This window comes from Chiroxiphia lanceolata, chromosome 4, assembly GCF_009829145.1.
Source record: "Chiroxiphia lanceolata isolate bChiLan1 chromosome 4, bChiLan1.pri, whole genome shotgun sequence".
Lineage (NCBI taxonomy): Eukaryota > Metazoa > Chordata > Aves > Passeriformes > Pipridae > Chiroxiphia > Chiroxiphia lanceolata.
Genome location: NC_045640.1, coordinates 62,906,576 through 62,933,050, shown reverse-complemented (window position 1 = coordinate 62,933,050; position 26,475 = coordinate 62,906,576). Strand labels below are relative to the sequence as shown.

Genomic DNA, 26,475 nt, shown 5'->3' with positions numbered 1-26,475 from the left:
CAGAAAACTTTTCAAGAGATGCTGAAAGTACTTGACTTTAAGGTGGATATCCAAGTATTTTCTCAAATCAAGGCACAGCCTCAACTGCATGCAGCCCAGCAATAAAAGTATGTTCACACAGTAGCTTTACACTCACACAAAATGACACGTTGCCAGCTCAGACTGAGCAATAAATCCAAATGACAAACACAGCCAATAAAGCCTTCACCATTTCAAACAGAAGAGGAACTTTGGGGATGAGATAACTCCTGTCCCTGGGGTTGGTCTGATGGGCCTATGGTTTTAGTGCAAACCCTTACTTTAGCTAAGAATTGGCCTATCACATTTTCAAACAGGATTCAAGAAGCTGAAAATTAAAACTCCCTTGAAAGCAGGTTCAAAGATCTATCACAAAAAGTGAGAGAGGTTGAAAATGAAAATAAATGTGGGCTTTTCTTGCTTACTGAAACTCCAAGCACAGCTTAACATGCTGACGTTACATGCATTTCAAAAAACTAGAAGATATTTATAGAATTGTTTCTTTAAGTGCATCTTTAAATCCAAGCCAGTTCAAAGGTCAGGTGCTTTTCAAGACTTCACATTTGAGATCTTTTTCCTTCCTCCTGTTCCCCTCCCTTTAAATGAGTCACGTATACAAAGTGAAACATGATGTTCCCAGATTAGATTATCACCACACACAAAAGCACACCACTTCAATGCCAAGATCAGCATCACTATATGCTGTGCACTAGAACACGGTGTTACAGGTGAGATCTACTTCTAGCTGCAGATTTCTGTGGTTCTGCAGGATCTCTTGCCAAGGCATCCTTCACTAAGCGGTGCAGCTGCTCAGAAAATATGTTGGTGGTTAAGAATATTAAGCATGATCACTGTCATTTCTGCACTTAAAAAACAAGGGGTTTTTTTCCTTCTTGTTTGTATGCTTTTTGAAAGGCGTAATCCAAACACTGGAAGAGAACAGAGCGTGCTCTTCAGACACTCTTTATTTTTTTTCTTCCATAGTTCTCCAGCTGCAGGCAGCACTCATGTGCCCACATTCATGAGCCATCCGGGCCTCAGCACCTCGCCACGCCCTGGAGTCCACCTCTGCATTTCAGCCTAAGGCTGCTGTTTGCCAGAAATCAGAGATGATGCCCATGTTCGGGTTCCTGAGCTTTTGCCTCTTTATACTGGCTACCTTCTCACCACAGCTGCTGGGAAAAACATAAGCAGCATTGATAGGTCTCAGAAGGTTTTATAAAAAGCCTGGTATGAAGAACTCTGAAAGGAAATCTGGCCAGGCAATGTGGATAAGGACTGGTTCAATTCCTCTTTTTTAAAATGACATACGATGTGTTAAGACTACAGTCTATGTGGATTATGCCATTTTACAAATCAACTGGTATTGTCATTAATGTTCCTAATTTCTGTTGTCCAGAGTATAGAGCTTCACCCACTCTGAGCACACCACATGGACTATGTCACTTCACTGCAAGAAACTTAAAAAGTGGTAGATCTGAAGTGACTGCCAGTGACGCAAGCTGAGTAGTAAAATGGATAAGAATGAACAATTTTTTTGTTCCCGCCATTTATCTGGAGGTGCAGAAGCTATGCTGTCTGCATTATAATGTGCTGCTTAACATCCCAGGCCCAGAATCCAATACATCTTTCTCTGTCCAATTTAATAATTCCTCTAGCTTAAAGATTCAAGTTTGACATGCCCTGTAACATAGGGTTGGGAGAGGTCACAGTACAGCATCCATAAGAACAGAGAGGGCACCAAATCTGGCTGCGCCATGGAGGGAAAAGGCCTTTTCTCCCCTTGCAACTCTGGTGGCCCTACATCAGTCCTATTAACAGAGCAAAAGACTGTTTCTCCCCAAAACATGAGGGCATGTGTGAAGGCAATGCCATGAGAGGTGTGAGCTGCCAGCCTGAAGGACACCAGGAGCACATACTCATAGGACTCATCTTGTCAAGACAAAGGCAAAATGCCTTTTCTGCACTGCCTCACACCAATGAACTTTTAAAACAAGAGGGGGAATCACAATGGGCTTATTAGGGCCTGTCAGCAGAGCTGTCATCTCCAAAACACTTCTCAAATCTTTCCTAATATTCCCTCCACTCCCCAGATCCGGTCCTTGACACTTCAGCTGGAGCACCTAGATGTGAAGTGTGTTTATGACCAAGTTTATTAAAGGACTGCTCATACTTCCTGCACTGTCTGATGTATGAGAAGCTGCTGTTTCACAGGCTGCTAAGTGAAGAGACAGCTTTGTTACCGCAAGCGAGGTCACTGTCCCGCAGCAAACAGCGACATCCAGGCAGTCACGAGCAGACATGGAGCCCCCACCTCAGCGAGTGCTCTCCCACCAAGCATGCTCAAACATGCTCCTATGTGCCAGCCACATACACATGCTTTTAACTGACATCCAAGAAAGACATGTAAAAGCATTTCTAAATCACTTCTCATTATCTTTTAAGGCATTCACAGCTACAGCAATTCCATCGCACTAAGTGGTTAGGAACAAAATAATGGAAGAGAGCTGATGCCACAGGAAATGCTGTTTGAATTAAATATGCTGCCCATCTCGGGCTTGAAAGGCTGCTCAAAAACCAGGGGCACAGGGACAAATTACATTTGCAAAATCATTGTGCGAGGAGAATTGGGATCATCTTGTCTGCGGCTATTAGGAAAAAGTTGCTCGTTTTTGTATTCTGCTCTCCAGCCACAGAGCAGATTTTGCCGCCAGCCTCACAAGGTTAAAGCTGTGCCCCTATCCATCCATGGCATATGACAGCCTCATAACAAGACTGCTGTAGCCTCCTGTCTTGGGCAAGACAAAAAGCTCTGTGACTGTGGCAAGGTTTGACTCGCAAGAGAAAGATGACTGCTCATGCTGCAACAATGCAGCCGTGCCACTGCCAGATGCACAGGGATGATGATGTGCTTTAGAAATGCTTTGAACCGATCTCTAAGCAAAAGCAACCTTTGTACAGAGCATTCACAAGGAAAAGGTGCATACTGAACTGAGTGAGTGAAGACCAAAACCCTCCCCCCCTCCCTGCCTGCCCCCCTGTCCAAGCGCAGACCTGTTCTCTGGGATGCAGGAAGGTCACTGGTTGCAGGCAGAGTACCTGTTGGTCCAGTAGGTAATGCATAAGCCACAGAAGTTGCTGGAGGTCCTGGCCTGCCATGCTGAAAGGATGTGCCAGAAGGAGGAACAGGGAAGGAAGAGACGGGATTCAAGCTCGTCGGGGAGGGCTGAGGCTGCCCGGGGTACAGCGGGGAGGGCATGGGGTGGGCAGGGGCAGAGGGCAGGTAGGGAGGGGCGGTGTTAGGGGCAGGGTTCGGGTAAGAGGCTGAAGCAGGGACAGCGATAGGCTGCTGAGGCTGATAGAGAGCTGGTCCCCCTGTTCCAGAGTACTGCTGTGTGGCCTGATAAGCTACAAACAGGGAGAGAAAACATTCAGTCAGTGAGTTCATAAGAGAGGAGCAAGTTTCACCTGTCTCTGCTTCCTTCTTCACCTCGCTCTCTTCTTGCCCCTACCCCCTCAAACCACTTACCTGTCCAGCCAAATCCTGGCTCCCACAACTCTGCCTGCACTTGTAGGACTGCTTAAAACCCCAGCCTGCCACTGGGAGCAGGGAGGCACAGAAAGGACTGCCTCGGCTGTAAGGACTCTTGTTCTCCCACACACAGTCTCTGGTCTAGAGCCACTGTGTCACCTGAGGTGGGGCTGGGGCACACGGACACTGCTGTTCTTCTGGACCACTGCAATCCTCACAGTGTCTCTCAGGGAAGGGAAAGCCCTGTCCTAGGTTTGCACAAAGGGAAATCCTAGGCCAAGGAAATGAACAACACTCTGGAAGTGAGTGTAAGCTCACAACCTTTCACTGCAGGCCCTGCAGCCTAATTTCACTACCTGTCCTGCTCATCTACGCTCATTTTTCCTCTCTCACATCTGTACTTTTAATCCCTGCCTTGAGTGTCAGTGCTCTGCCCCCCCTTCCTCACTCAACTCTAGTACTGCCCTCATTTCCTCATCCCCTTTCCCATCTTCATGGAGTCACAACAAGAAAGGACGGACCAGCTGCACACAGATGAGTTGTGTCCCTCTTTACCAGGCCTGTGCTGCTTTTCCAGGTCTCAGGCTTTGGACTTTCTGACCCCTTGGGAAGGGCCAGCTGAGGAGTGAGTCTAAGCTGTGGGTAGACACCCTCTCAGCAGAGGAGACAGTGTTTGACAGAGGGTGTCTAATGTTTGAACCCCACCACGAAATGACAACCCTCAGATATCATCTCGAGAGCCTCTTTCCCCACCCCACAAGAAATGTAGGACTGTCTTGGTCTGAACATTCCCAACCACAAGCAAGGGACTGGTTATTCCCAACTAAATGGGGCTGGCCCACCTGGGTGGGAGGGAGAGAGGGGGAAGCTGCTGTTACTCACTCTGTGGGTACGTCGGCCGTGTCCCTCCTTGTGAGTACATGCTGTAATTGGAAGATGTGCCTTGCTGCGGCGGCATGTTGGGGTTAACGGCACCTGGCATGATAAACCCTGGAGGAGGTGGGTTGTCTCCCTGTAGCAAAAAGATTTCAGGAAAAATGGTTGGGAGAGACAGGATTTAGTCAGCAACGTTAACGCAGTGCCGAAGCAGAACTGTAACAAAACGATCAACCACATTCCCTGGAAGAGCCACCAGCACAGGGGCAAAGGCCTCCAACCAGCCCAGTGCCTTAGGGTGCCCAGCCTAACACTGAAAGCACAGCCTGTATGTGCAGTGATTTCATCAGCAAGCAGAGCAGCACACACCTTCCTGCACAAGGAAGAGGTCCCTGCTAGTGCTGCCTGTTTTTCAGGCAGTCTGAGAGCACCCTGCCATCTTTCAACTAAGCAAACATTAACTCTGAAGCTTCTGATTTTCATGGAAAGGGGGGAAAGGAAAAATATCATCGGACTTCAAATATTCCAGTGTGGGACAAGGGGTGGGGAGGCTCAGATCACACTGAACTCCCACTTAAGGCTTTCCAGAGACCCTCATCTGGGTGTTGGTGAAAAAAAAAAGTAATGAGATGCAGAGGAATAAAACCAGAGCGCACATGGAAGCTGCTCCTTCTTTCTATCTGTACCAGACCATGTCAAGCACACAGACTATACCAGGGGACATATTGGGGTGGAGCAGGGGCTCAGAGAGGAATAATGAAGGTTATACCTGTGTGTCAGAGGGACAGCCTGCAGGAGGATGGCTGGGAAGGGCAGTAGGAGTTTTGTTACTCCAGGTAGTGACAGTAGGGGCAATTCTAACCTGAATTGAACAAAGAAATACCAATCATGGAAAACAAAACAATAAAAAAAGTCTAAAGGGTTTCACAAAACAAGATGCAAGAAGGTTTGCATGCTGGCACTTGTAACAGCCATAAAATCTCAGAGGAAGAAGGAAAAATGCATTCAAGACAGACAAAATCACTATGCACTGGAGCCAAAGTGAATTGCAGAGTGAAAACGAAGCACAGTGGAGTTGCAGCTACAATTGGCTGTGGAGCAAGTGCAGTGTTATATGTGCCAGTGAGCCAGGTCTCCCTCTTTCATGACATTTTCCTATGGCAGAAGCTCCCTCGCCATTAGTTCATGACCCCAAGCATCACTCATCAGAGCTGCAAGTCCCAAGTTCCATGTTAAATTCAAACATACTGCCTCATACAAAAGAATTCTGTTTAATTGAGCTCAAGACGAATTACAAAAGGTTAAAATCTGTTATTCAGCTCTTGCACATGCACAGATACACATCTTAATGGTAATTGCTTCCCAGCCAGCCTCCCATAGCTCCTTTCCTCTGTCTTCCTTCTTTGCCACTTCAAAGCCCTTCAATTCCATATGACCACTTCTACCTTTCTGATGGGACAGAAGCCATAAACCTCCTATGCCTGTGACATCCCTGAGCAAGGAGTCGGTGTGCTGCCCAACAGTGGGATACATGGCCCGGGTTCAGGAGTTCAACACCCCATGTGAGCACAGGCAGAGGGAAAGCTGTGACCCTGCAGTCCTGGCTGGCTCAGCTGGCTTCAGGCTATGTGTCTCTTAACTCCACACAGTGCTAGGCTAATGGTGCAGTCAGCTGTACAACAACCACTGTTAGTGTCTGCATAATTCATCATTGAAGTAACCTAAAAGACTTTTTCACTTCCTTTCATGCTTGGTTTATCCAGATGAAAAAGAGGTTTAAAAAAAAACCTATGCTGAAAGGAATCCAAGTTTTAAGTACATGTTCCTATTTGGGACAGCATTTAAACAAAGACTGCCTTAAGCTTGAACAAGTCCTTCGTACACACTTTCTTAAAAGGAAGTCAAAGTAAGTATCCTAAGACTCAAATGTGTAATTTTTCTCCATTCTGGTTCATCAGCACACTGCTGGGCACCTTTCTGACATGATACCTGTCCTCTTCAAGCCCCTGATGAGCATGGACTTCCTGAAAAGCCAAGAACACAGGGGGATAACTCACAGCATGCTCAAGGAGTTGTGATAAACCCAGCCTTTTATTTTTGAGCAGGGCTTGCTGAAATAATAGTTTGAGACATTCCTGAAACAGTAGGAGAAAGAGGGAACTCTGGTTTAAAGAAAAAGCATTGCTAAGATCTTGTCATGTAGAGGAAAGCTGCTATTCCCCACAGCCAAACGGGAATCACACAGAATCACTTCTCAAGGCAACTCATTGGTTACAAGGAGGGAGGCCAAAGACACAGACAGAACAGTAGAGTTGATTATTGATGATGATGCATTTAAAATCATATGCAATGGTGTTAGCAAGGTAACCTTGGATGAAGGCTTTGTGCCTTCTGAAATCTACCTTGCTAACACCCTGGAAAGAAGGCAGAGGCACACGTTGTTGACATCAAGAACTCCCAGTTCCCCCCTCAACCTTTCAGCCCTTTTTTCTTCCTGCCCCATTTTTCTGGCAAGCAATGCTTGACTGCAGCACAGAGACACACCACTGCTTGTGCCAGTCTCCTCCGCATAAGGAGAACACCCACAGCCCCCACACAGCTCTGCTCTCAGAAGAGCCCAGCCCAGAGCCCCTGTGCAGAGGAGGGTCAGGGGAGCTGCAGTGCTCTACTGAGGGATTAGAGACTTGGCAATGCTCTCCAAGCATGCACACAGCCAGGGCTGCTCAACACACCACACTGCAGAGATGATCAGTGAGTTCTGTTGTGGTATTGTCCTCGGGTTAGAGATAAAATTAGGGAATTTGCCTCCCCCATTCATCCTCTTCCTTCCTGCACAGCTCCCTTATTAGTCTCATACTTAACCAGGTCTTTCTTCTAGCACAGCTCACTCTCAGTCTAGGAAGTTAAACCACCTGCTTCCTCACCTGCCTGTGCCCCCTTACGCCCATCTGAGAAGGTGTTTTCACAGCAAACTGTACCCACAGCTGCTGAAACATGTCATCAGTTTGCTACTGCCACTGCTCAGCAGCTTCTGCAGTCAACATCAGAGCTGGGGGTGGGAGCAATCAGCCCCAGAAGAGTCCAATGAGCAGCATGAGCAAGCCCCATGGCCTGCAGGGATGGGACATCAGGGACTATGAGAGGAAGCACAGAGAACTCCTGCAGTGCTCTCCCATGCAGCTGTTCTTGGCATTGAAGCACACCTTCAAACAAAGGGGGAAAACACCAAATCTTAAGCAGCAGACTGCTTGACAAGGTATTTAATGGATGCTTCCAGATAAGGAATAAAAGAGGTATCTGTATTGACTGAAAGGAAGCTCCAGTGACCTTTTACATAAAGCTCTCGGGAGGTATATGGCATACAGCCTCAGATCAAGAGAAAGGAAAAGAATTATTATATCCATCACTCTCAAGAATTCAAGCACCATGTCCCTCCCTTACTGCCCAAACCCATTTACCTGCTGGTAATACTGCTGGGCTGGAGCCTGGGGTGTTTGCATCCGTCCAGCCACAGGGCCAGCTCGGCCTTTGGGCACAGGTCCCTTGAGGTCATATGGTCCCTTGAGGCCGTCCTGTCCCACCGGGAGCTCCCCTTGGGCTCTGCAAAGCCTGTCCCGTAGCTGCACGATGTTTGGCTGCAATCAGAGCAGGACAGTGAAGGAAGGTTAATTGCACTGCCTGTCACCCACTGCATCACACCAAGAGGCTGATTGGCCACCCATTGTCTGATGAGCTCTCTCAGAAGCCCACTCTGCTTTGTTAGATCGGACTGAGGCACGATCATGACCATGCCCAATGGGGCCATTGGGACTACCTCACATGTGCCTGCCTGCTTCCCAAACCACCCTGTCTACAAATGTCAGCTGATGGAAAACGAGAAGTCAAAAGAAAACAACCAAGTGTCAAGGCACACATTTCATTCACCGTGTCTGGTTTGCTGGAGGGACACCCTCTGGCAGTCACTGGCTGCAAGGACAAAGGTGTGAAATGAAGAGGGAGCAGAAGGTGGCTGTGCATTTCTGTCAGCTCAGCAAGGTCAACACAGGGAGAGGGGAAACAGCCAGTCACATCTTGAGGTGCATGTCAAATGGCAGTCCTGATGGCTGACTGCACTGTGCGGAGACCTTTGCTCAAAGTGTACCTGTTCACACAGAGAGAGGGAGTGAAGAGCCTGAAGGCCCCATACCTGGTTGGTGTTCTCAGGGAGGAAGGTCAGAGCTGCAGCCAGGCTTCCCTGAGCAGCCAGGAGGTTGGCATACTGGCTCATCTTATCGGCCAAAAGGGCCCCCACAGCATTAGGGTCCACAGCCTGGGTGAGCTGCACGGCTTTGCGCAGGATTACGACTTTCTCTATTAAGTCCTGAAAGATCAGGAAAAAAACCCACACACAAGTGAGAACAACAAAGTGAATGGCTAACTAGTGACAGGCTAATGACTGTCATGGAGGGTTGTTCCTAAGGGCAGCCTTGGAAAACCTCTCTCACCCAGTGAGAAGCCCAAGCCCAGTGCAGGTTTCCCAGACAGCCACAGCTGCACCAAGGCACAGCTTTCCCACCATGTGAGATAACAGAACGCCAACCAAGTAGCTTCTAACAGCATAGCCAGCAGAGTTCAAAGCCAAAAGAAATGGTTTTATTAAAAAGGATTTCAGGGCCCTATCAGCACTGAGCATGCCCACCAAGAGTATGCTTTCATAAAATTATCTGGTGACAGCATGAGAGCAAACAGGAAACATCGTGCCTGTCACCAACAACAGTGCTGTGCTGCTGCACATTCATTTATGGTGTTTTAGTAAGTCAGTTCTTAACCATCTTAAAAGGATCTCCCTTGGGAGAGTTGTCCATTGCTTTCTGGTTGCTATAGCAAAAATACTCCATATCTTGCCTTCCTTGCACATCCCCAAACACCAGAGCTGGCCTTGGTTGGGTTTCCTTCTAGTCTTAAATTACAGGAATGTTTTCTGGTCAGTTTTCTCATGATTTTCTTACTCTCACTACATTTATATTGAGAGATACTACAAATATTAATTTGACAATATTAACATTCAATCCCTTTTTAAAATCTTACAGCAGATTTATTGAGTGTACCACACACAGAATTTCAACCATACATCACTACTAAGGATTGTTTTCTGACTCCTCAATAAAACCTTTTTGATTTTCCCAACAACTCAGCACTTCAAAAAAGGAAAAAAAAACCCCAAAAATAAATCAAGATAATCAACAGCTTCTGTGAGTTTTCTACGAATTCCACATCAGAGTAAACAAGCAGCCTAATTATAACTCCAATAATATTTTTCAATTTTAGTGTCCAAGAGAGAAAAGCCATGCAATCAAAATGCAAATTCAAACTGAAGGTAAATCTGTATATAAAGCCCTCAAAATCAAGTAATTTTGATAATTCAAAACTGGAGAGAGTTAATGATGCAAAGCAAAACTCATACACTCCAGTTCTTTCAATTAACTACAAGAGATTCACAGCACTGCCAAGTAATGTTACTTTAAGTACTTTCTAAAACTGGTCCTTCAAAGGCCCTGAACAGATGGAAGAAACTAAGATTGTACTATAAAATAAATTATTCCACAATTGCTTCATTCCACTCCTATTCCCAAGATATTTGCTATATGCAATATATTTCACTGCTGGAAATATGGCCTTGTATGTGCAAACCCCTGGAGAAAACACCAAGGAGAACCTTCCTACAGCTTTCTCTCTAGATTTAACTCTAATCCTTTAGATTTCTTCTCCTCAACATCCAAAAGTAGAAGTGTCCAAGTACTCCATAGCTGCCAAAGGTGCAAGCATTCGAAGACTCTTCTTTACCAAAACACTCAAGCTCTACCATTAGCCTTTAACACAAGAAGTGTTCTAGCACGACTACCCAAAGACCAGGGCAAGCACAAGGGCCACTGTGCTTCACAACTGTGCATTTTCCAGTACCATATTTACGTGCTATGCCATTCCAGAAGGAAAAGGCTTGCATCCTGATGTACATCCAGCTATCAGACAGCAAAGCTCTACACTAGATCATTTGATTTAAGTGCCAAATGACTGCAGTGCGTTACTTCCAACACCTTTCTTGAAATGAATACCAACCTGAAGGGACAAGGGGCTGCTTCCATCCTGAACTTTGGTCCAACAGGCAACGAGTTTATCCACGTTGCCAGCACAAATGTAACAGAGACAAGCTTGTGTCTGCAGAACGCTGTCCCCTTCATTCTCCAGCCTGCTGCCCAGGAGATCTAGACGGAACATGAACAGAGGTGCTGGTGAATCACTTTGGTGATCCCTCCCCATCGCTGCTTAAGCTGAGGAAGCCTACAATGACTGTCATGTCTCAGTGAGAAGGGATATTGCCTCTGGGCTCCGCTGGTAAGGACACACTCTGGTGTCTAGCACATATTATCTCATGGGAGTCCAGGGCACTTCAGAGGCAGTCATGGCAGCAAGAACCTGTCAAATGACTGCAAACACGAGTCACAGCAGAGGGGACAGTCCATCTGCTGACATGATAAAGGACAAGAGGCCAGGGTTCAATTCTCCCCTCCACCACCCACTTGTGCAGTCCCTAATTTCAGGAGTGTGACCCGAGTGTGCAACCAGCCAAGGAACTGTGAGCAAAGTCATGGAACTGCTCTGGGCTGACACTTGCTGAAGGCAGTCATACACCTCCCCAGACACCGTGGCTGAGGGACACGGGTGTCAGGTTCACAGCTACTGGCAATATAACCTCCCTGTGGGTTAAACCTGTCTGTCACACAGCACACAAGGGCAGGCATGCTCACTGCCTGGGAAAGAGGACTCCTTCCAGCAGTCAAAATTGATCTTGGGAAAGAAGAGTGAAGCGCTTCCTTCAAACATTTCTACTTGTGCCCCATGCACAAACACCCCAAGACTGGTCCTTTGGCTGAGACACCCATCAGATCAACACCCCCAGTGGTACAAGACCAGCAGCTGTGCACTACACAGGCAATACCAGGACACAGCTGCTCACAAGGCTCTGAGTTCTGTGCCCAGAAAGTCAGGGAATGCACTGGTAAAATAGCACCCCAGAGGTTCCTCTCCTCCTCTGCAACAGGACTGAGGAACTATATGACCCATGAAAGAAGCTAGAGAGGTATTACAGCAGTATAGGGGAAGGAAAACAACGCTTGCGAAGCGTAGTTTTGCTGTAAGTAGAATAAATGACATCCAGCCTGTAAAGTGTGCTTACCACAAAGGGCTGCAAATTCATCTGGCCTGGCATAAGTGAGCACAGCAGCCAAAGCCTCTCTCCAGTTCTGCAGATCACAAGACTGCACGATCTCTTTCCAGTTCTTCATTACCACTGCAGTGATGAGCTAGACCAGAAGGAGAGAGACCACAGTTAACATCTTGGTAGGATTTCCTCTGTATAACCTACAGTATGATTTGTATCTGTTCAAGTGCACTCATCCCCACTCTATCCAGGGTCACAATAGATACTGCACTGCAGTTGAACAGCTGCACAACAATACATTTTACTTCAAAAGGAATACAGTGAAAAATCAAAATGAGCTCAGATAACAAACAGGACAATTATTCTTGCTACAAAACGTGCAAGAAAAGAATACACAAATCTCCACAAGCTGTGATTGTTGAAAATGAGTTTCAGCAGTTTTTGCAGAGAAAGATAACATACTAAGTATTTAGCTGTAAGTCTTCTACACAATGCCCAGGAAGGGGTATGGATTTTGTTTGTCAAATTGTTTCATTTGGCTTTAAGCTCTTGGCCTGAGGCTGACCTGAGGCCAAGTTGAAAAGGCTGTGTAAAGGAAGCAGCAAAGTGGCAGCAATATCAACCTGAGCTGGCTATAGTGTCCCTACCCTTCACCCACACACAGGCTGTCTGTCCACAAACCCTCAGAAAAAAAATTCCAGTTTCTTTCTTCTCAAACTCTGCCTCCAGTTATTTTACTTGGGACAAAAGACAGACTTGGCAGCTGAGCTGCTCTTCAGTGAACAAAGCCCTTGTCATACCAAGATTTCAAGCTCAGAAACTTCTGAACAAGGAATAAGTGTGCAGTTTGGGACCAGAAAAAAACCCCACACCTAAACAACAAACGCAAGATCCTAACTACAAGGTCAACACTTGCTTGTTAGCACAGGCACAGATAACTGGTCAGCTCTCCAATCCTTTCCCCAAAGGATTAACTGCAGTGAAGAAGAAGAAATTTCTCACACACTACAAATTCTCCTTTCTCTGATTAGGCCAGAGGGAGTAGTTGGGGGTAAGGGAAGAAATCCTGCAGAGTCTTAATACTTGAGATTTTCCTCTTTTCATTTGTCCAGTATTAGCAGAGCAGTTTTCTGTGTCCTTTTAAAGCCACTTCTCCTGTTTCATCTTCCTGTTGCTACCTTCTCATGCCAGTAATAAAGAAGAAAAACCTGAATGAGCAACATCAGCAATCCCTAGCCGTGCAAAAAGCTGAAAATAACAATAACCAGCTGGCCATAACATGCTGTCTCCTAGACAAAGGGTGATTGATCTACCCGGGGCATACTTTGCTCTTTTCTGTGCAGGCACTGAAACAAAGCATCAGCAAAATCTGTTAAGACTGACCACAGGCACAAATCTACATAATGCTGCCTGGCCCTGAGCATGGGTCATGTGTGACTCATGAAAAAAAATGTGACAAAATAACAAACTGAAATGTGCCCTGATTAAGATATTTATCTGTTGGTGAGAACCTATTAGTGTATATGCAACTCAGACACCAGAGAGGAGATAAAGAATACTCTTGTGTACTTATATCCAGGTAGTGTGCAAGACTTCCATTCTTATCAATACATTAAAAAAGAGCAACGGAAGCTTTTCTGCTCCGAGATCTTAGAGGTGATTTGAATACTCATTAACTTCTCCCAGAAATAAACCTAAAAAACGGCAAGAAGAACTTCTAAGGTGAAAAAGGGAGTTGCCAAAGGCACGTGAAGCGCGTTAGTTCTGCGGTGAAAAAACACACCCTGGTAATTTTGCTCTGCATCTTAGCGAAGTATTTTTCCTGCGTCCTGGAGAGCAGCTCTTGTCCGCCGGCGATGGCCAGGATGATGGCGTCGGCCATGCGGTTGTCGTGCAGGCAGAGATCCACCGCGCTCCCGAAGTCACCCGTCAGCAGAGCCTGCGTGATCAAACCGTCCACATCTGCAGCGACAGAGGGGTGCACTTTCACATGGTGGCACAGAAGTCACTTAAAGAAGCAACGGTGACTCCGATTCCGACTGTACAACACCGCACGAGGCTGCCTGCAAACCAGCCTGCTTCCAGGCAGTACTCACAGGGATGCTCCAGCCTCAAACACACATGGCCACAGCCACGTCACGGGGGGCACTGTCAAGCATCACTTATCTTGCAGCAGAGCAAGATGCTAGAGGTCTAAATGGCCTCTGAAACAACTACCCTGCGTACAGTGCCAGAAAGAGTCAAACTAGACAGGGGTCAGTGGCTTCTGCGTTACTCAAGATCCCCTGGGAGTTTCTGCTAGCACTTCATGCCTCACCAAGCATGTCTTCCTTTATAGCAGAAGTCACCCAGAGCAGCTGCTTTTCAGCAATGGGGTACACAAGTGCTGTACACTTCCCTTCCTTCCTTAAAGAAGTTGCATTTTCAAGTGCCTTGAGATTGCTGCGAAACAAGTGCGGTTAGAGGCAAGTCATTACGATCCTTCACAATTTCTGTGCAGAAATGGCCTTCTCACTGCAACACCAGTATTAACATCAGCACTTATAAATATCAGCACATAAAATGAAATCAATATCATGGGGTTTTTTTTTTTTTACCTCCACTAACAGAAATGTTAAATGTCGTCTTTGCAGATCCCAAACTTTCAGTTTCTTGTTTATGGTCCTTCGGTGTCTAGGAGAAAGGAAAAGCAGAATTTGTGACATTATGTAAACACTTGGAATATACACACATTTAAAAAAATATGGTTCTTGCATTACAAGTTAGATCTTCAGACTAGCAGTTGCCTCAGAGAACATTAACTTGCACACACACATCCATGCCCATATACACACAATCCCCTCCAAGCAAAACAACAGCCATTACCACAAAGTCAGAAGCCTCTCCCTTCCCTCTTCTTTCAACTTCAACCCCTACCAAGAACAGTCTACCATAACACTACCTAGGTTCCACATTGCTCCACTTAGACTTTCAGCTTGTCCTTGAAATACTCTGCACTAGGCACGCATCCTAGTCTAATTAAGCAAATTACATGTGAACACATGCTTAATTTTCAACACAGAAGTCCAGCATAGACCAGATTTAAGCACTTTGCACTCAGTTCAGGAGTGGCTCAGTGGACAGAAGCTGCTTTTTTTTTTTCTCTAAAACTCACCCAGGATTTAAGATAGAGACCATTTTGTGCAGTTGGGATTTCAAACAAAACCTTTCAATAATAAAAAAATAACACCAAGAGGGAATTCTCTCTCCATTACCCATTTTCACAGCACAGCTTAAGAAGAGTGCAGAAGTTGCTCTAGTACACGCAGGGGGAGTTCATGAATCTGCTGAGAACACCCTGCTTGTGAGCTGATCAGTGAAATTGTACTGCAGAGGATGAAGCACACAGCCAACCAAAACCAGGCATTTGGATGGGGAGGCAAGTCAGAAACAACCTTCATGTTTGACTCATGAAAGGAGGCAGCATCTGGAAAACTATTTTGCTGTCAGATAACACTCGATAAGTGTTTGGTATCAGCTGAGAGCATGTTGTGACTATCACAGGAATAATGTGCCCTTCCAGTTACTTTATGGATGTGACAGCCCACCTCGATGCATCATCAGTGGCTCCAGGGCAGTCTCACAAATATTTACCATCCATGCTGGAAGGTTAGGGTCATGTTTGGTTGTGAATTCTCTCTTAGAGCAAACATTTGTAATGAGACATCTAATATCTTCAGGACTGCATACAGCAAAATCCTTATACAGTCAGATACATGTCTGCCACTGCAGTGCCTAAAGAATTAACAAGCAATCCAGCACCTAACCTAAGGAGAGCACTCTGGTTTTAGTGTCCTCAAGAGGCTGTTTGTTATATGGAGTCAAGTGCACCACTCCAGTCTGCATGAGCCTTAAACTACTGTCCTAATCTTCACTGCAGACAAGCACAGGGAACACAGCTAGTTTTGGGCTAACAGCTCGAATTCTAACCCAAAAGGGAGACTGAGGGAATGGGGGCCAATGAAGTTGGCCTGTTCACACAGCAATACAGTATTTTCAGTGCTACTGACTTCACAAGGCAGAGGCTGGTCCTCAGTGCTAATTATATACCTGTCCCCATATTTAAAACATAGGGCTGAAAACAATGCTGTTCAAATGGACAAAAATGAACAGTAGCTGTAGGATCCCAAGAGCAGGCATGGTTGATCCCAAACTGCCTGCGATAAATCCATCTGAAGTGCTGCAACAAACACTCCTAAGGCAGCTGGTTGCCAGAGCCCTGACACTCACTGCTCAGGTGCCAGGGGATGGATGGCACTGTGACTTTGGTGGGAGCAATGCAGAGAATGAACGTTCTGTCTCTCCTCCAGTAGCACAGCTTCATCTCTGCAAAGAGTTATACCCTGAAACAGGGCAGTAATAAGCTGACTGCTTGGTAATAATCAACCAGAGGGAGGAAAGAAGGCAACGAGGAAAGCAAGGGGAAAAAAAAGAAAGCATTAGGGTTCTGGTGGCAGATAATTTGTGCTAGGGAAATGTCAGAGCGAAAATGATGGCAGAATAAAGCCCTCGAGTGTGGTGCCAATTGGATTCTTATAAAACAAGCTTCTACTTCAGTGCCACCAAAATCTATTCACATGATGTCTGAAGCTGATGAGAAAAATCCTGAGCAACTTAACAAGAGACTGCTTTTATCGTTTTAAGTAACTTTTTGTATTTCTGTATATCCTCGGCACTAGGAAAAGCCAACAAAATAAAATGCTCTTAATGGTAACAAAGTAAATATAGGGAGGTCAGCAGGGTTAGTCTAGAAGGCAACAGATACCTCTCCCAAGAACTGCTCCTCTGTAGCTTGGCCTTCATCCCACTCATTTGGCACAGATTCTTCAGATTCTGCAGGAGCCTTCAGCAGAGAGAAGATGCCATGAAAAAAAAGCCAGCAAAAGAGGAATAAATACTTTGCACTGCAGAGTATAGCCACCTTCCCACCAACAACAGTTAGAACCAGACTGCAGATCACAGAAATGCAGTGGCCATATATGCTTGGCTATCATAAACATAGCAGAGGCCCTGTTTCCTTTGTCATTACACAGCACCTTGTGCTGGTTTCATCTCAGATGCCTGAAAACATGCAACAAAATCTTTCTCCCCCATTAGGCAACTACAGATATCTGAACTGTCTACTGCACAAAAGCAATGCACTCCTGTTGCAGACTCAGGTCACTGCAATTAGAAAAGGCAGTGCCTGAACTGTAGTTATTCTAGTAGGAAGTGTTATAGGACCACAATCCCAGTCTTGCTTTTTTTAAAGCCTGGTGAAGGTGCTCTTGAAATCAGCTGTCAGGCAGCAAGACTCTGCCCTACCTCACAGGCAGCACGAAGTGCCACAGTGGGCAAGACACAGGCAGCAAAAAGGAAAGGTGGAGGGACACCAATGAGACCCTGAATTAAACCCTGTGACTGAGAGTCCTTCACTGGAGAAAGGGGGAACACTGAAGAAGAAAAAAGCAGTTGTTTTTTTAAATAAGTACCTTCATCCTACTGAATGTAGGAACTTGCCACCTGCTGGATTATTTGTGACTTACTCTGGGACAGCTATCAGGCCAAAAGAAAAGTTATTCTTACTTTGCACATTACCACGGCATTATAAAACTAATCACAGAGTTATACACGTGTTTGCTTACCTCTCCCAAAACACTATCTACAAGACCCTCTTTATTCAGAGCAGATGTAATCTAGAAAAGAACCAAGATTTAAGTGAGTACCCTTTTATTTTACAGAGGTAGACCTCTCATTGATTTCTCAGATTGCAAAAGTGGAGCATGTAGCTACTATGCTTCCTGCAGAACAGTTAACATGAAACTAAAGCCATTTCCTTTTCCAGGTGATGGATTTACTGCTAATACCCCAGCACCCCAAGCTCTGATGGAAACAATAGTTGCTCTATGCTTTTAAACTTTTAACTGTTAACTCAAGGGCCTCAAACCTCACTAGAGCTGCTGGAAACCACAGTAATAAAAGGAGTATCAGAACATGAAGGACAAAAGCCTCAGTCTGTTCTGGTCAGGGAAAAATGAAGCAGTGACAATCCTTGTGGAGCAGGGAGCCTATCAGGAAACTGTGGTTTCAAGCACATGGCTGAGGGCTAGAATTTTCCACGGTATAAAAGAGTTTTTATACCTTGGAAAAAAAAAGTTTTTACTGCTTTGCAAAGCAAACCATGACTCCAGATTCAACTAGGGCCCTCAAAACCACCAATTTATAGTGTATTGAGTTTATATATTAGTTCAGTGAGCCTGGGTTTCCTATTGCTGCTAATGTTATCTACTGCTTTTGGTACTGCAGGCTTTATTTTACCCTTGGATGCTGGTTTGTGCAAAAAGCTGAGCTCAAATTGCTGGAGACAGTTTTCTTTTTCTTTTTTAATCACTGGATTACAATAAAAATGAGAAATCCAGTACTTGGTTAGCATGAGAATCACAGGTTTAAAGAAGACAACCCCCCCCCCATACTATTAACAGCTTATTCCAAGAAGCTGAAATCTGTGACTCCCTTTTACTTTCCTTATGCTACCAATAATATGAAAAACTAGTTGTGATTTACTGAGTTTATCATCATCTGGCTATCACAAACTTACAGATGAGCTGTCCTGTGTTGGATTCAACTTCAATGTGCAATGCTCTGTTGAGAAACAGCTACATAAAAACATGGCCTTTCAGCTCCTGTCATCTGTTTCAAATACTGAAATCATGGGGTAGGCCCAGCATTTCAGGCCACTCAGTTCAGCTAAGCCCATTTTCCCAGCTTCTCCCCATGCACAGGGCATATCAAGCCCAGAGCAACAGCAGCAGTAGGCTCTAGTCTCATGAGGCCGCTCTGCAAGACCATTACTAAATTTCAACTGGATTTTCTAATTGAGATCTGCTTTTCAAAAGCAGGATTTCCCTTGCTGTGCTTGCCTTGGAGTCATGCACAAAACTTTTGAAGCTGGGGACAGACTGTTAGCAAAAACATGACTTTTTTTTTTTCCCTGTAATCATATTAAGTTTGCCCTAAAGGACATTTAATTTGTATAAGCATAATGACACTTTAATGGAGCCAATCCTTGAAAATAAAACATTTGATACAGTGAAAATGAATCAAACATTCAAATCCACTGAAACAGAACTGAAGAAATACTAGACAGAGCACTGAAAGCAACAGAGCCAAAAGGTACGGCAGGTAATCTCCCTGTAACACTGTATCTCCCTACAACTGGGAAGAAACATCTTTAAAGATGTGCAAGTTGCTTCATGGTAATCCAAATTTTTGCAAAAAAAGGACTATCCCAGGTTTTCCAAGGCAGTTAATGATACCCTGAAAATTGCTTCCATGTTCTTCAACCAGAAAGCTTAAAACCAAATCATATTCCATGATGCTACAGTAGAAAGATGTCAAGTAACACAGTCACATGAATAGACTGAACCAATAAATATCAAAACTTCTTGATGGGTCAGAATTTCAGATCAGCATTGGACAGTTGGATGCAGATATGTCTCTGAAGTCTGTTGCCTGCTTTGACATTTCCATGAGTACTTAACCATACGTGGCATTGTCAACATTTTAGGCTGTGTTCTGCAGATACATTCATAAGTAAAGTTTTTAATACAAGCACAACTTCCAGGCATATTTACCTTCTTCCTTAGATCATCCTTCCTGTATCCCAAGAGCTCAAGGTATTTAGCACGTGAATCTTCTTCAAAGTTCACCTTTAAAAAAAGTCAAAGAATATACTGCAATTCACAATTCTTCATTTTCTCCCTCACGGGCTTTTTACTTGACTGGCACAAATTGCCCACTCAGAGCTGGTGGCTGAGTAGACTGAATGTAATAAAGAGAACTGCAAAAGTGGGCAAGGTTTCAATCTGGCTGATGCTTATCTGGTTCACTTGGAAACCTCTAAATGCTCATAGTGAGCAGTGAAAAGCCCATCTATAGCTATGCCAAAGCTTTATTCCTTCTCACTAGCTCCCTGTACAGATATGTACTGACGGGGGATGCCAAAAACCACAGGATACCTTTACTCATGCCTTTGCTTCTGCCATGATTTCTTACAAATCCCGTGGCCCTGGGGACCCTCCCTCTCCTGGTGGGCCAGCTCCAGTGACATGGCTTATGGGTGCTATTCCCACAGCCTACACCTTTTCATTCCCAGCATCTCTTCTGCTAAAACACCACGATGCGCAGAAGGAACCACTTCCACACCAGCTTTCCAAGTCACTAGGGAATTCCTGAACAGCTGTTATCCCGTTACCTTTAGGAAGGCCCACACATTCTTCTCAAAGTCAGCCAGGGCCATGTCGATCTTCTTCTGGCAGTAGCTGACAAAGCCCTCGGACTGCACAGCCTCCTGCAGCTGTTTGGAGCGGGCCAGGAACTCCTTCTCTGTGACAACCTGGCTCACGTAGACATGGTGCTGCTGTTGCTGCTGCTGCTCCATGCCTGGCTGCTGCTGAGACTTGGCATTCTCAAATGTAACCAGCTTGCCTCCAAACTGGAATTGAAGCACACAATGCAGCATGTGAAAAATACGAGTATACAGGGGAACACATATGAAAAAGTATGAGCATACACAAATGTATGCACGTGATTTTATATAACACATATACGCTTATCACTCAATAACTGAACACTCCTGACATCAACTCACTGATTTTTTTCCCCCATCACCTCATATTTCTATGCATGTAAGGAGCTTGCTGAATAAGTAGGTGAACATTTATGAGATTTAAGATTTATGAGCACAGTTATTCCTGTGCCTATTTTCTTTCAGGCAAAAGACTGACCAGCAACAGAGAACTAGAGTTGTGGGTCTATACAGTGCCCAGCATAAATGGAGTATCCCATGACACTGCAATGCAGTTACCAAAGAAACCCATGTATCATTAAATAAACACTCAAGCATGATGTCTGCCCTGCTCTTGCCAGGCTGTTTACCAGTGAAAAGCCTACTGAGACAGGGGCAGTAAGTTGTGAGACAATTTAGAGAGGTAAAATCAACATAGGAAAGAAACTAATATTGTTTCATTCTATACCTCAAAGTGAATTTACACAGGCCAGTCCAGTAATGGACAAAATACGCATTACAAAAAACAAAAGCCTAGTCAGGAAAAAGACTGACAGTTGGCTTCTGGAAAACCAGGATGAATAAGGGAATAAACACATTATAAAATGACACATCAGACAGTGACTAGGTAACATCGCTTCTCTTTGACAGGAGAAAATTGCATTTGATTTGTGCACCAGATCGTGAATAAGCAGACATACAATGTTGAAAATTCAGAAGTATTTCAGCAAAGAAATCCATTTCAAGTGGATAGGCTAAAATCTCCAGAAGAAATGGCCTGTGGGTTTAGAAAATAAGCCAAAGGTGGAACCAAAGAGCAGATGATTCCGCTCTCACAAAAAATCAGGGGCTTCCCATCCCCTCACCTGGCTCCTCTGCAAATCAACCAGCCATGGAGGAACCAAGCCATGTGCTGCTACAGCAACTCCTGCTACTTTGATCAAAGCTGACCCAAGTGTTCTCCAGCATATTGACTCACATAGTACCTTTGAACTGCACTCAGATCTCAGATATTTGCCCAGTTTGGTCTCATTCCCCCTCCCAATGTATATTTGTTTACTCCAAACCAAGAACTGCACATAAATAAAAGTGAAGCACTAATGCCAAAACAGAAACAAACAAATGTCTGTTGGCGATGTTTCTTTTTCCCAAGCATTTCTGTCAGGCTGGCTTGCTGTCCCAAGTGCGCTGTCTGGAGGCTGCCCCCGAGCATCTCTGACCACAATGACAAACAGGGGAAGCTCTCCCAAGGTGGAGCACAACAGTGAACTTCCCTCTTCCCACAGTGTTTAGCAGGTGCCACCTGTATCTCCCTGCCTGCCTGGCCAACCACACCCAGCCTTGTCTCATCCTTACCGAGAACGATGCTCCCATGGGCCGCCGGATCCATTTGGGTGGTTTCTTCAGAGGCAGAACAACACTCTGTGGGGCAGCCTGCTGGGGCAGCTGCAGGGGCGGGAGGGGCTGTCCTGTACCAAAGGGATCAAGGTTCCCAAAGGACGATGAAAGCTTTGATAGCACAAAAAGGGGAAAAAACAGACGAGACATCTCTCCATTAAAATAAACATAAGCGTCTATTTGCACCGAATTGGTGCTCCTGCAAGCAGGGCTGCAGACAGCCACTGCAGACTTCCCATGATCTCATGTTTTGTTCCCCCTCCCTCTCTGTCCCTATTCTTAGCCAAACATTTTTCAACACCTGGTCAACTTGCTTCTGCCTCAAGCCGTCCGTGCTGCCTCCCATGATGGAGTAAACGCTGATCCGCCCGTCGAACGAGGCCGCAGACAGGACAGCAGGGTTCCTGGGACACCACTGGATATCAAAGCACCACTGTGTGTTCGTGGGCAGCTCGTACAGCACCTGGGCAGCAAAACCAAGTCCAACACATCAGAGCTTTTATGGAGCACCATGTCCAATAGCAACAATTCTCCTGCCTGCCCTGAGACTTGTCTGCTCTTCTTGCTCCCCAGTAGCCTCCACATCACCACTCACATTAACAGTTGGCAAACCCTGACAACCCCCAGACAGTTGATTATCACACACCACTGCTTCATTCCCTTCTCCCATTAAATCTTCTGTTTAATCCACACAGGACAAATTATGCAGTTTGGGGTATGTTTGTGCTGTCCCCCAACCATAAGCTGTGAGCTGCTGACATCCATTCTGGGTTATTCAGAGCTAATTTAGGTATCCCCACACTCTACACAGAGAGATGTTCAGGCTCTAAAGTAAGCATTTTCACAGCAAAATTGGAAAAGGTAACACTTGCATTCTGGACAGAGAGCTTCTTGTGCCTTGGAACAGACAAGCCCCTACCTGACAGCAGACATTTAACCATACACTAGGAGAAACTCAAAGAACAAAATGCTAAATGCTGACAGCAAAATTTTCTCCCAGGAAAATGTTTTTTTATTTTTAATAAAAACACATAGCATGATTCATCTACACGTAAAACCTTCATAACAGCACAAGATCCAGCTCAGATAACTCATTTACCACCCTAGAGCTTTTGCACTTTTGGACCAGTGTTTGAATTCTAGAAACACTTCTCATTCCTACTCCAGGATTACTGTCCACTGCAGGCAAGTAGCCCTCCAGCATGCCTGAAGCACTTGTCATAGTCTAGGGACAAACACTCTAGTTGGCTGAAAAGCAGATTTGCATCCCCTTTGAAAGGTATCCCCGGGCCCAGAAAGGTGTGTGGCAATGCAGTAGGGTGGCTCTTACTGATCTGCCATTACTGTAGTAAGCTACAAAATGCCTCCTGTCTGGATAAAAGTTCTTACAGAAGGAAAAAGGCAATTGCAACAATGATCCAGCCACACAAGGCCCAAAACAAAAGAGTAGGAAGCATATTTACAAGTTTAAGAGGAGCCATTTCCATCTCTTACAGTGAACAGGGACATTACTACTCAGTAGGAGAGAAGCAGCAAAGACAAACATTAATATTGACAATACTAGAAAGGAATCCTGCACCACCAGAACAAGCTCAGAAGACACACATAGCAAACAGGGTAGGGAGAAACATCTCACAAAGAGCATCATTCCTAGGAATGCAAGTGCAGCAACATGTGCTTTGTATGTGCCACCTCTGAACAGAGATTTTTAATTTTTAATTTTTTATTTTTTTTAAGTGGTGAGCATACAATACCTCTCCCGTGTTAGGGTTGGAGCAGAGGATTTTAGCATCCTTCCCACAGCTAAGCAGCAGCTCCGGATCCGCCATACTCCAAGCAATGGCCAATATACCCCTGCATGAAAAGTCACAACCAAAAGAAGTTTTATATAAATGAAAAACAGTGATAAATAAAGTATATTTGTAAGTTGAGTTTCTACATTAGCTCAGCACCTGACCGGCCCACTTCTTCCTCCTACTGGAGGAGAAACTTCCCAATGCTATCAGCACTTTATTTGTTGAAATACATGCTTTCTAGTTTGTGCATGAAAAGTTATAAAGATGCAGCCATTGCATCCGGAAATTAAATGCAACAGTCCTACAGGAAAACCTGGACACCAGTCTAACAAAATGGTTTGTTTGCCTGTATCATTAACACAGAATGTGCAAACCTGTGGGTAAGGTCAGTGACTATCAAGTTTGTCAGCTTCTTTTTATAGCAGGAGATTCAGGTCAGCAGAACCACCAGCACCACCACTGCTGTTCTCGCACCTTAAATCAAGCAGTGCTTTGGGGCAATACAGAAAGTTTCACTCACAATTGAGGGGGGACAAGAATTTAACAAAATCTTCCAAACTCTACCCAAATTTAAGGCATTTAGGGGACTGAGAGGCAGAGAAACTGTGCAAGCCCACACGTGAGGACGTGGTACAGTCACCAACAGCACTAATGCCATGAAGCAGCAGGTTACACAAGACTCATACCTTGTATGACTTTCTAGAACACGAAGTGGTGAGGAGGCAAATCTCAGGTCCCACATCTGAATAACAGGCAGCCTGTCATCCTCTGAGGCCAAAACCATCTGGGTAGCAACATCAGGGTGCCACGCCAAGCCCGAGCAGTGCATCTGCAGGACAACATTGTGCCACAGCATCAAATAACTAAGCAGCACTAAAGGAAAAAAGAAAACTAGACCAAATTCATCTACGTGCCTCGTAAAACACTGTTGTGAGGGGATTTGCAGCCATGTTTCTGGGCATTATTTCTGACTGCATTCAGATTGGGATATTCTCCTCATTTCTCTGAGTGAGGAGACTTGCAGTTAGTTTCCTGAGGTCCTCTCAAAGAGATGATGTTGTGCTGATTTTTTTCCACAGCCCTACGTTTTAATGTGAGAAAACTGTAAAGCTCACTGTACAAACCTTTTTCTCTACCGGTTTTATTGATATTTTTAATAAAAGCTATCAATAGGCAGAGGTTATTGTCATGTGAACATTGTATCAGAGGACTACAACCACATGAAGACAGCCTACTGTGCTGCTGTTATGTTAGGCAACAAATACATAAAGCATCAAGTTATAAAGTTTATCAAAATAAGAGTGCAGTGACCAAACAACTACTTCACAAGCACCCTTTTCTCAGTTTCATTTTCAACTCTTGATATATTTTCAGAGTTTGTTAAAGTAACATTCTATTTAAAATAATACAGAATTATAAAAATTATATGATCTCTCCACAAGTTCAACAGGCTCTTTTTTCACATTTACACTGCCTAAGGAACAGGCGTGGTGGTTGCAGCTACACAAGGCAGTGTTCCTGTGACCTGCTCAGTGCTACACTCCTCTGTGGTGCTGTTCATCACAGACCCTGCCCTCTCCCAGCTCAGCTGCAGCCTGCTCCCATGTTCAAACCCAGACCAGCAGAAGCACAGACCCCAGCTCCATCACTCAATGTCCTGCCAGGGCTCATCCCACATGTGATGCCAAGGGAGGATGCTCTCTCTGCCTGAGCACCAAGCCATGAGGTCCCCTGCTCTGTGAAACAAAGTGTGCTCACCCAGAGCACATCAGTTGTAGCCCCATCTCTTCAGCACATAAAACATGTCACTTCTGACCAAGTGAATAAAAATCTTTCTGTGGTAGCCCCAAACAGACCAGTAAAGGCTTTTTCAAAACTAACTCACCACTCTTATACGACATTTGAGTGCCTCATCTCACTTTAATCTGCATCTGTCTATTTTTATTTGCAATGCTGACAATTCCTCCTTATAAACACGACCTTACAACAGAAAACTGGGTCAGGCACCAGTATCTGTGTCATGTAACAAGGGGTGCTGTGACCTGTTCCCACGTGTCAAGAAGCACCCCACACATCTCTGCCAGCACCTCTGCAGCTGCACGAGAGAAAACTCACCCGGTTATTGTGGTCACTGACTTTGATGATGGGCTCGTTCTTCCTGAGATCCCACACGGTGGCGCGGCCACTGGGGCTGGCGGACGCCAGGATGTGCTGGACTTGCCTGTTCCATGCAATGCAGCTGATGTCCTCAAGAGGCTGTTGCACACACAGAACAGCCTGTCACAACCTTTTCAAACTGAAGACTCAAACTCTGCTAGTTTCAGGACTTGATAAATGAGAAATCTGCTCAGAGACTCGTCCCACATGCTGCGTGTTCTGGTTTCCTTTGTACACAAGCTGTAGGGTACAACTCCAGAAAAGCCTGGTTTATAACCTGCTGGCAGTTCTCTGCAAAGTTATTTTCTGCTTTACACTATACATTAGTTACTGAAACAAGACTAAGCACAGCTGTCTTCAAGAACAGAAATTACTCCATGGAAGTATATCAGGGTATATGAACTGACCTTTTGTCTTGTTTATTAGGTTTTGACTTTGCAAAAAAAAAAAAAAAAAAAAAGAAGTTTGCTTGGAGGAATTCTGTGGAGGTTTTTTATTCCCCCCTGCCAGTGCTTACTTTTCAGACCAAGAATTAAATGCAGTGTTAACCCAGTCCTTTTTGCCCTGCTATTTCCAGCTATCATTAAGCATATGGACTAAAAGATGTCCCAGTCTAAAAAATTACAATTAGACATATAAAAAAAAAATCTTACACAGATCTTTAAGGTGAGCATCCTCCCAAATGCTTACATGTTAATAAATGATTTGAACTAAACAAAGTAGCCAAACCCATAGAGTTTAAATTAAAAATCTTTAAACTGAAGATTACTTCTCATCCCGTTTGCTCACTTCGTTGTCTCCAAATTATCATACAGTAATAAACCCATTTTCCAGTAACCACAAACTTCTTGTGCAATTTTGTAACAGCTACAAAAACATACATGCATTGAAACAACTTCCTCCCATTCTTCTATTT

At 44.9% G+C, this 26,475-nt stretch overlaps 1 protein-coding gene across 12 annotated transcripts in view; it reads right to left on the bottom strand.

Annotated features, from left to right (window-relative positions):
* Nucleotides 1–26,475, bottom strand: part of SEC31A (SEC31 homolog A, COPII coat complex component) — a 41,551-nt gene that overhangs the window by 9,327 nt on the left and 5,749 nt on the right. For 5 of the 12 annotated variants that reach the window (XM_032685240.1, XM_032685241.1, XM_032685243.1 and 2 more), the window contains exons 6-23: nt 25,518–25,658; nt 24,089–24,231; nt 23,361–23,460; nt 21,908–22,069; nt 21,565–21,717; nt 19,897–20,136; nt 19,277–19,351; nt 17,288–17,338; nt 16,429–16,506; nt 14,222–14,297; nt 13,408–13,586; nt 11,640–11,766; nt 10,523–10,668; nt 8,613–8,786; nt 7,885–8,061; nt 5,196–5,288; nt 4,433–4,562; nt 3,073–3,426 (exon numbers count right to left, since the gene is read on the bottom strand). In XM_032685240.1, the coding sequence (XP_032541131.1) occupies nt 3,073–3,426; nt 4,433–4,562; nt 5,196–5,288; nt 7,885–8,061; nt 8,613–8,786; nt 10,523–10,668; nt 11,640–11,766; nt 13,408–13,586; nt 14,222–14,297; nt 16,429–16,506; nt 17,288–17,338; nt 19,277–19,351; nt 19,897–20,136; nt 21,565–21,717; nt 21,908–22,069; nt 23,361–23,460; nt 24,089–24,231; nt 25,518–25,658 (2,599 nt within the window). The remainder of the gene's footprint in view (nt 1–3,072; nt 3,427–4,432; nt 4,563–5,195; nt 5,289–7,884; nt 8,062–8,612; nt 8,787–10,522; nt 10,669–11,639; nt 11,767–13,407; nt 13,587–14,221; nt 14,298–16,428; nt 16,507–17,287; nt 17,339–19,276; nt 19,352–19,896; nt 20,137–21,564; nt 21,718–21,907; nt 22,070–23,360; nt 23,461–24,088; nt 24,232–25,517; nt 25,659–26,475) is intronic. The other 7 variants (XM_032685242.1, XM_032685246.1, XM_032685245.1 and 4 more) reach the window with 5 other exon arrangements.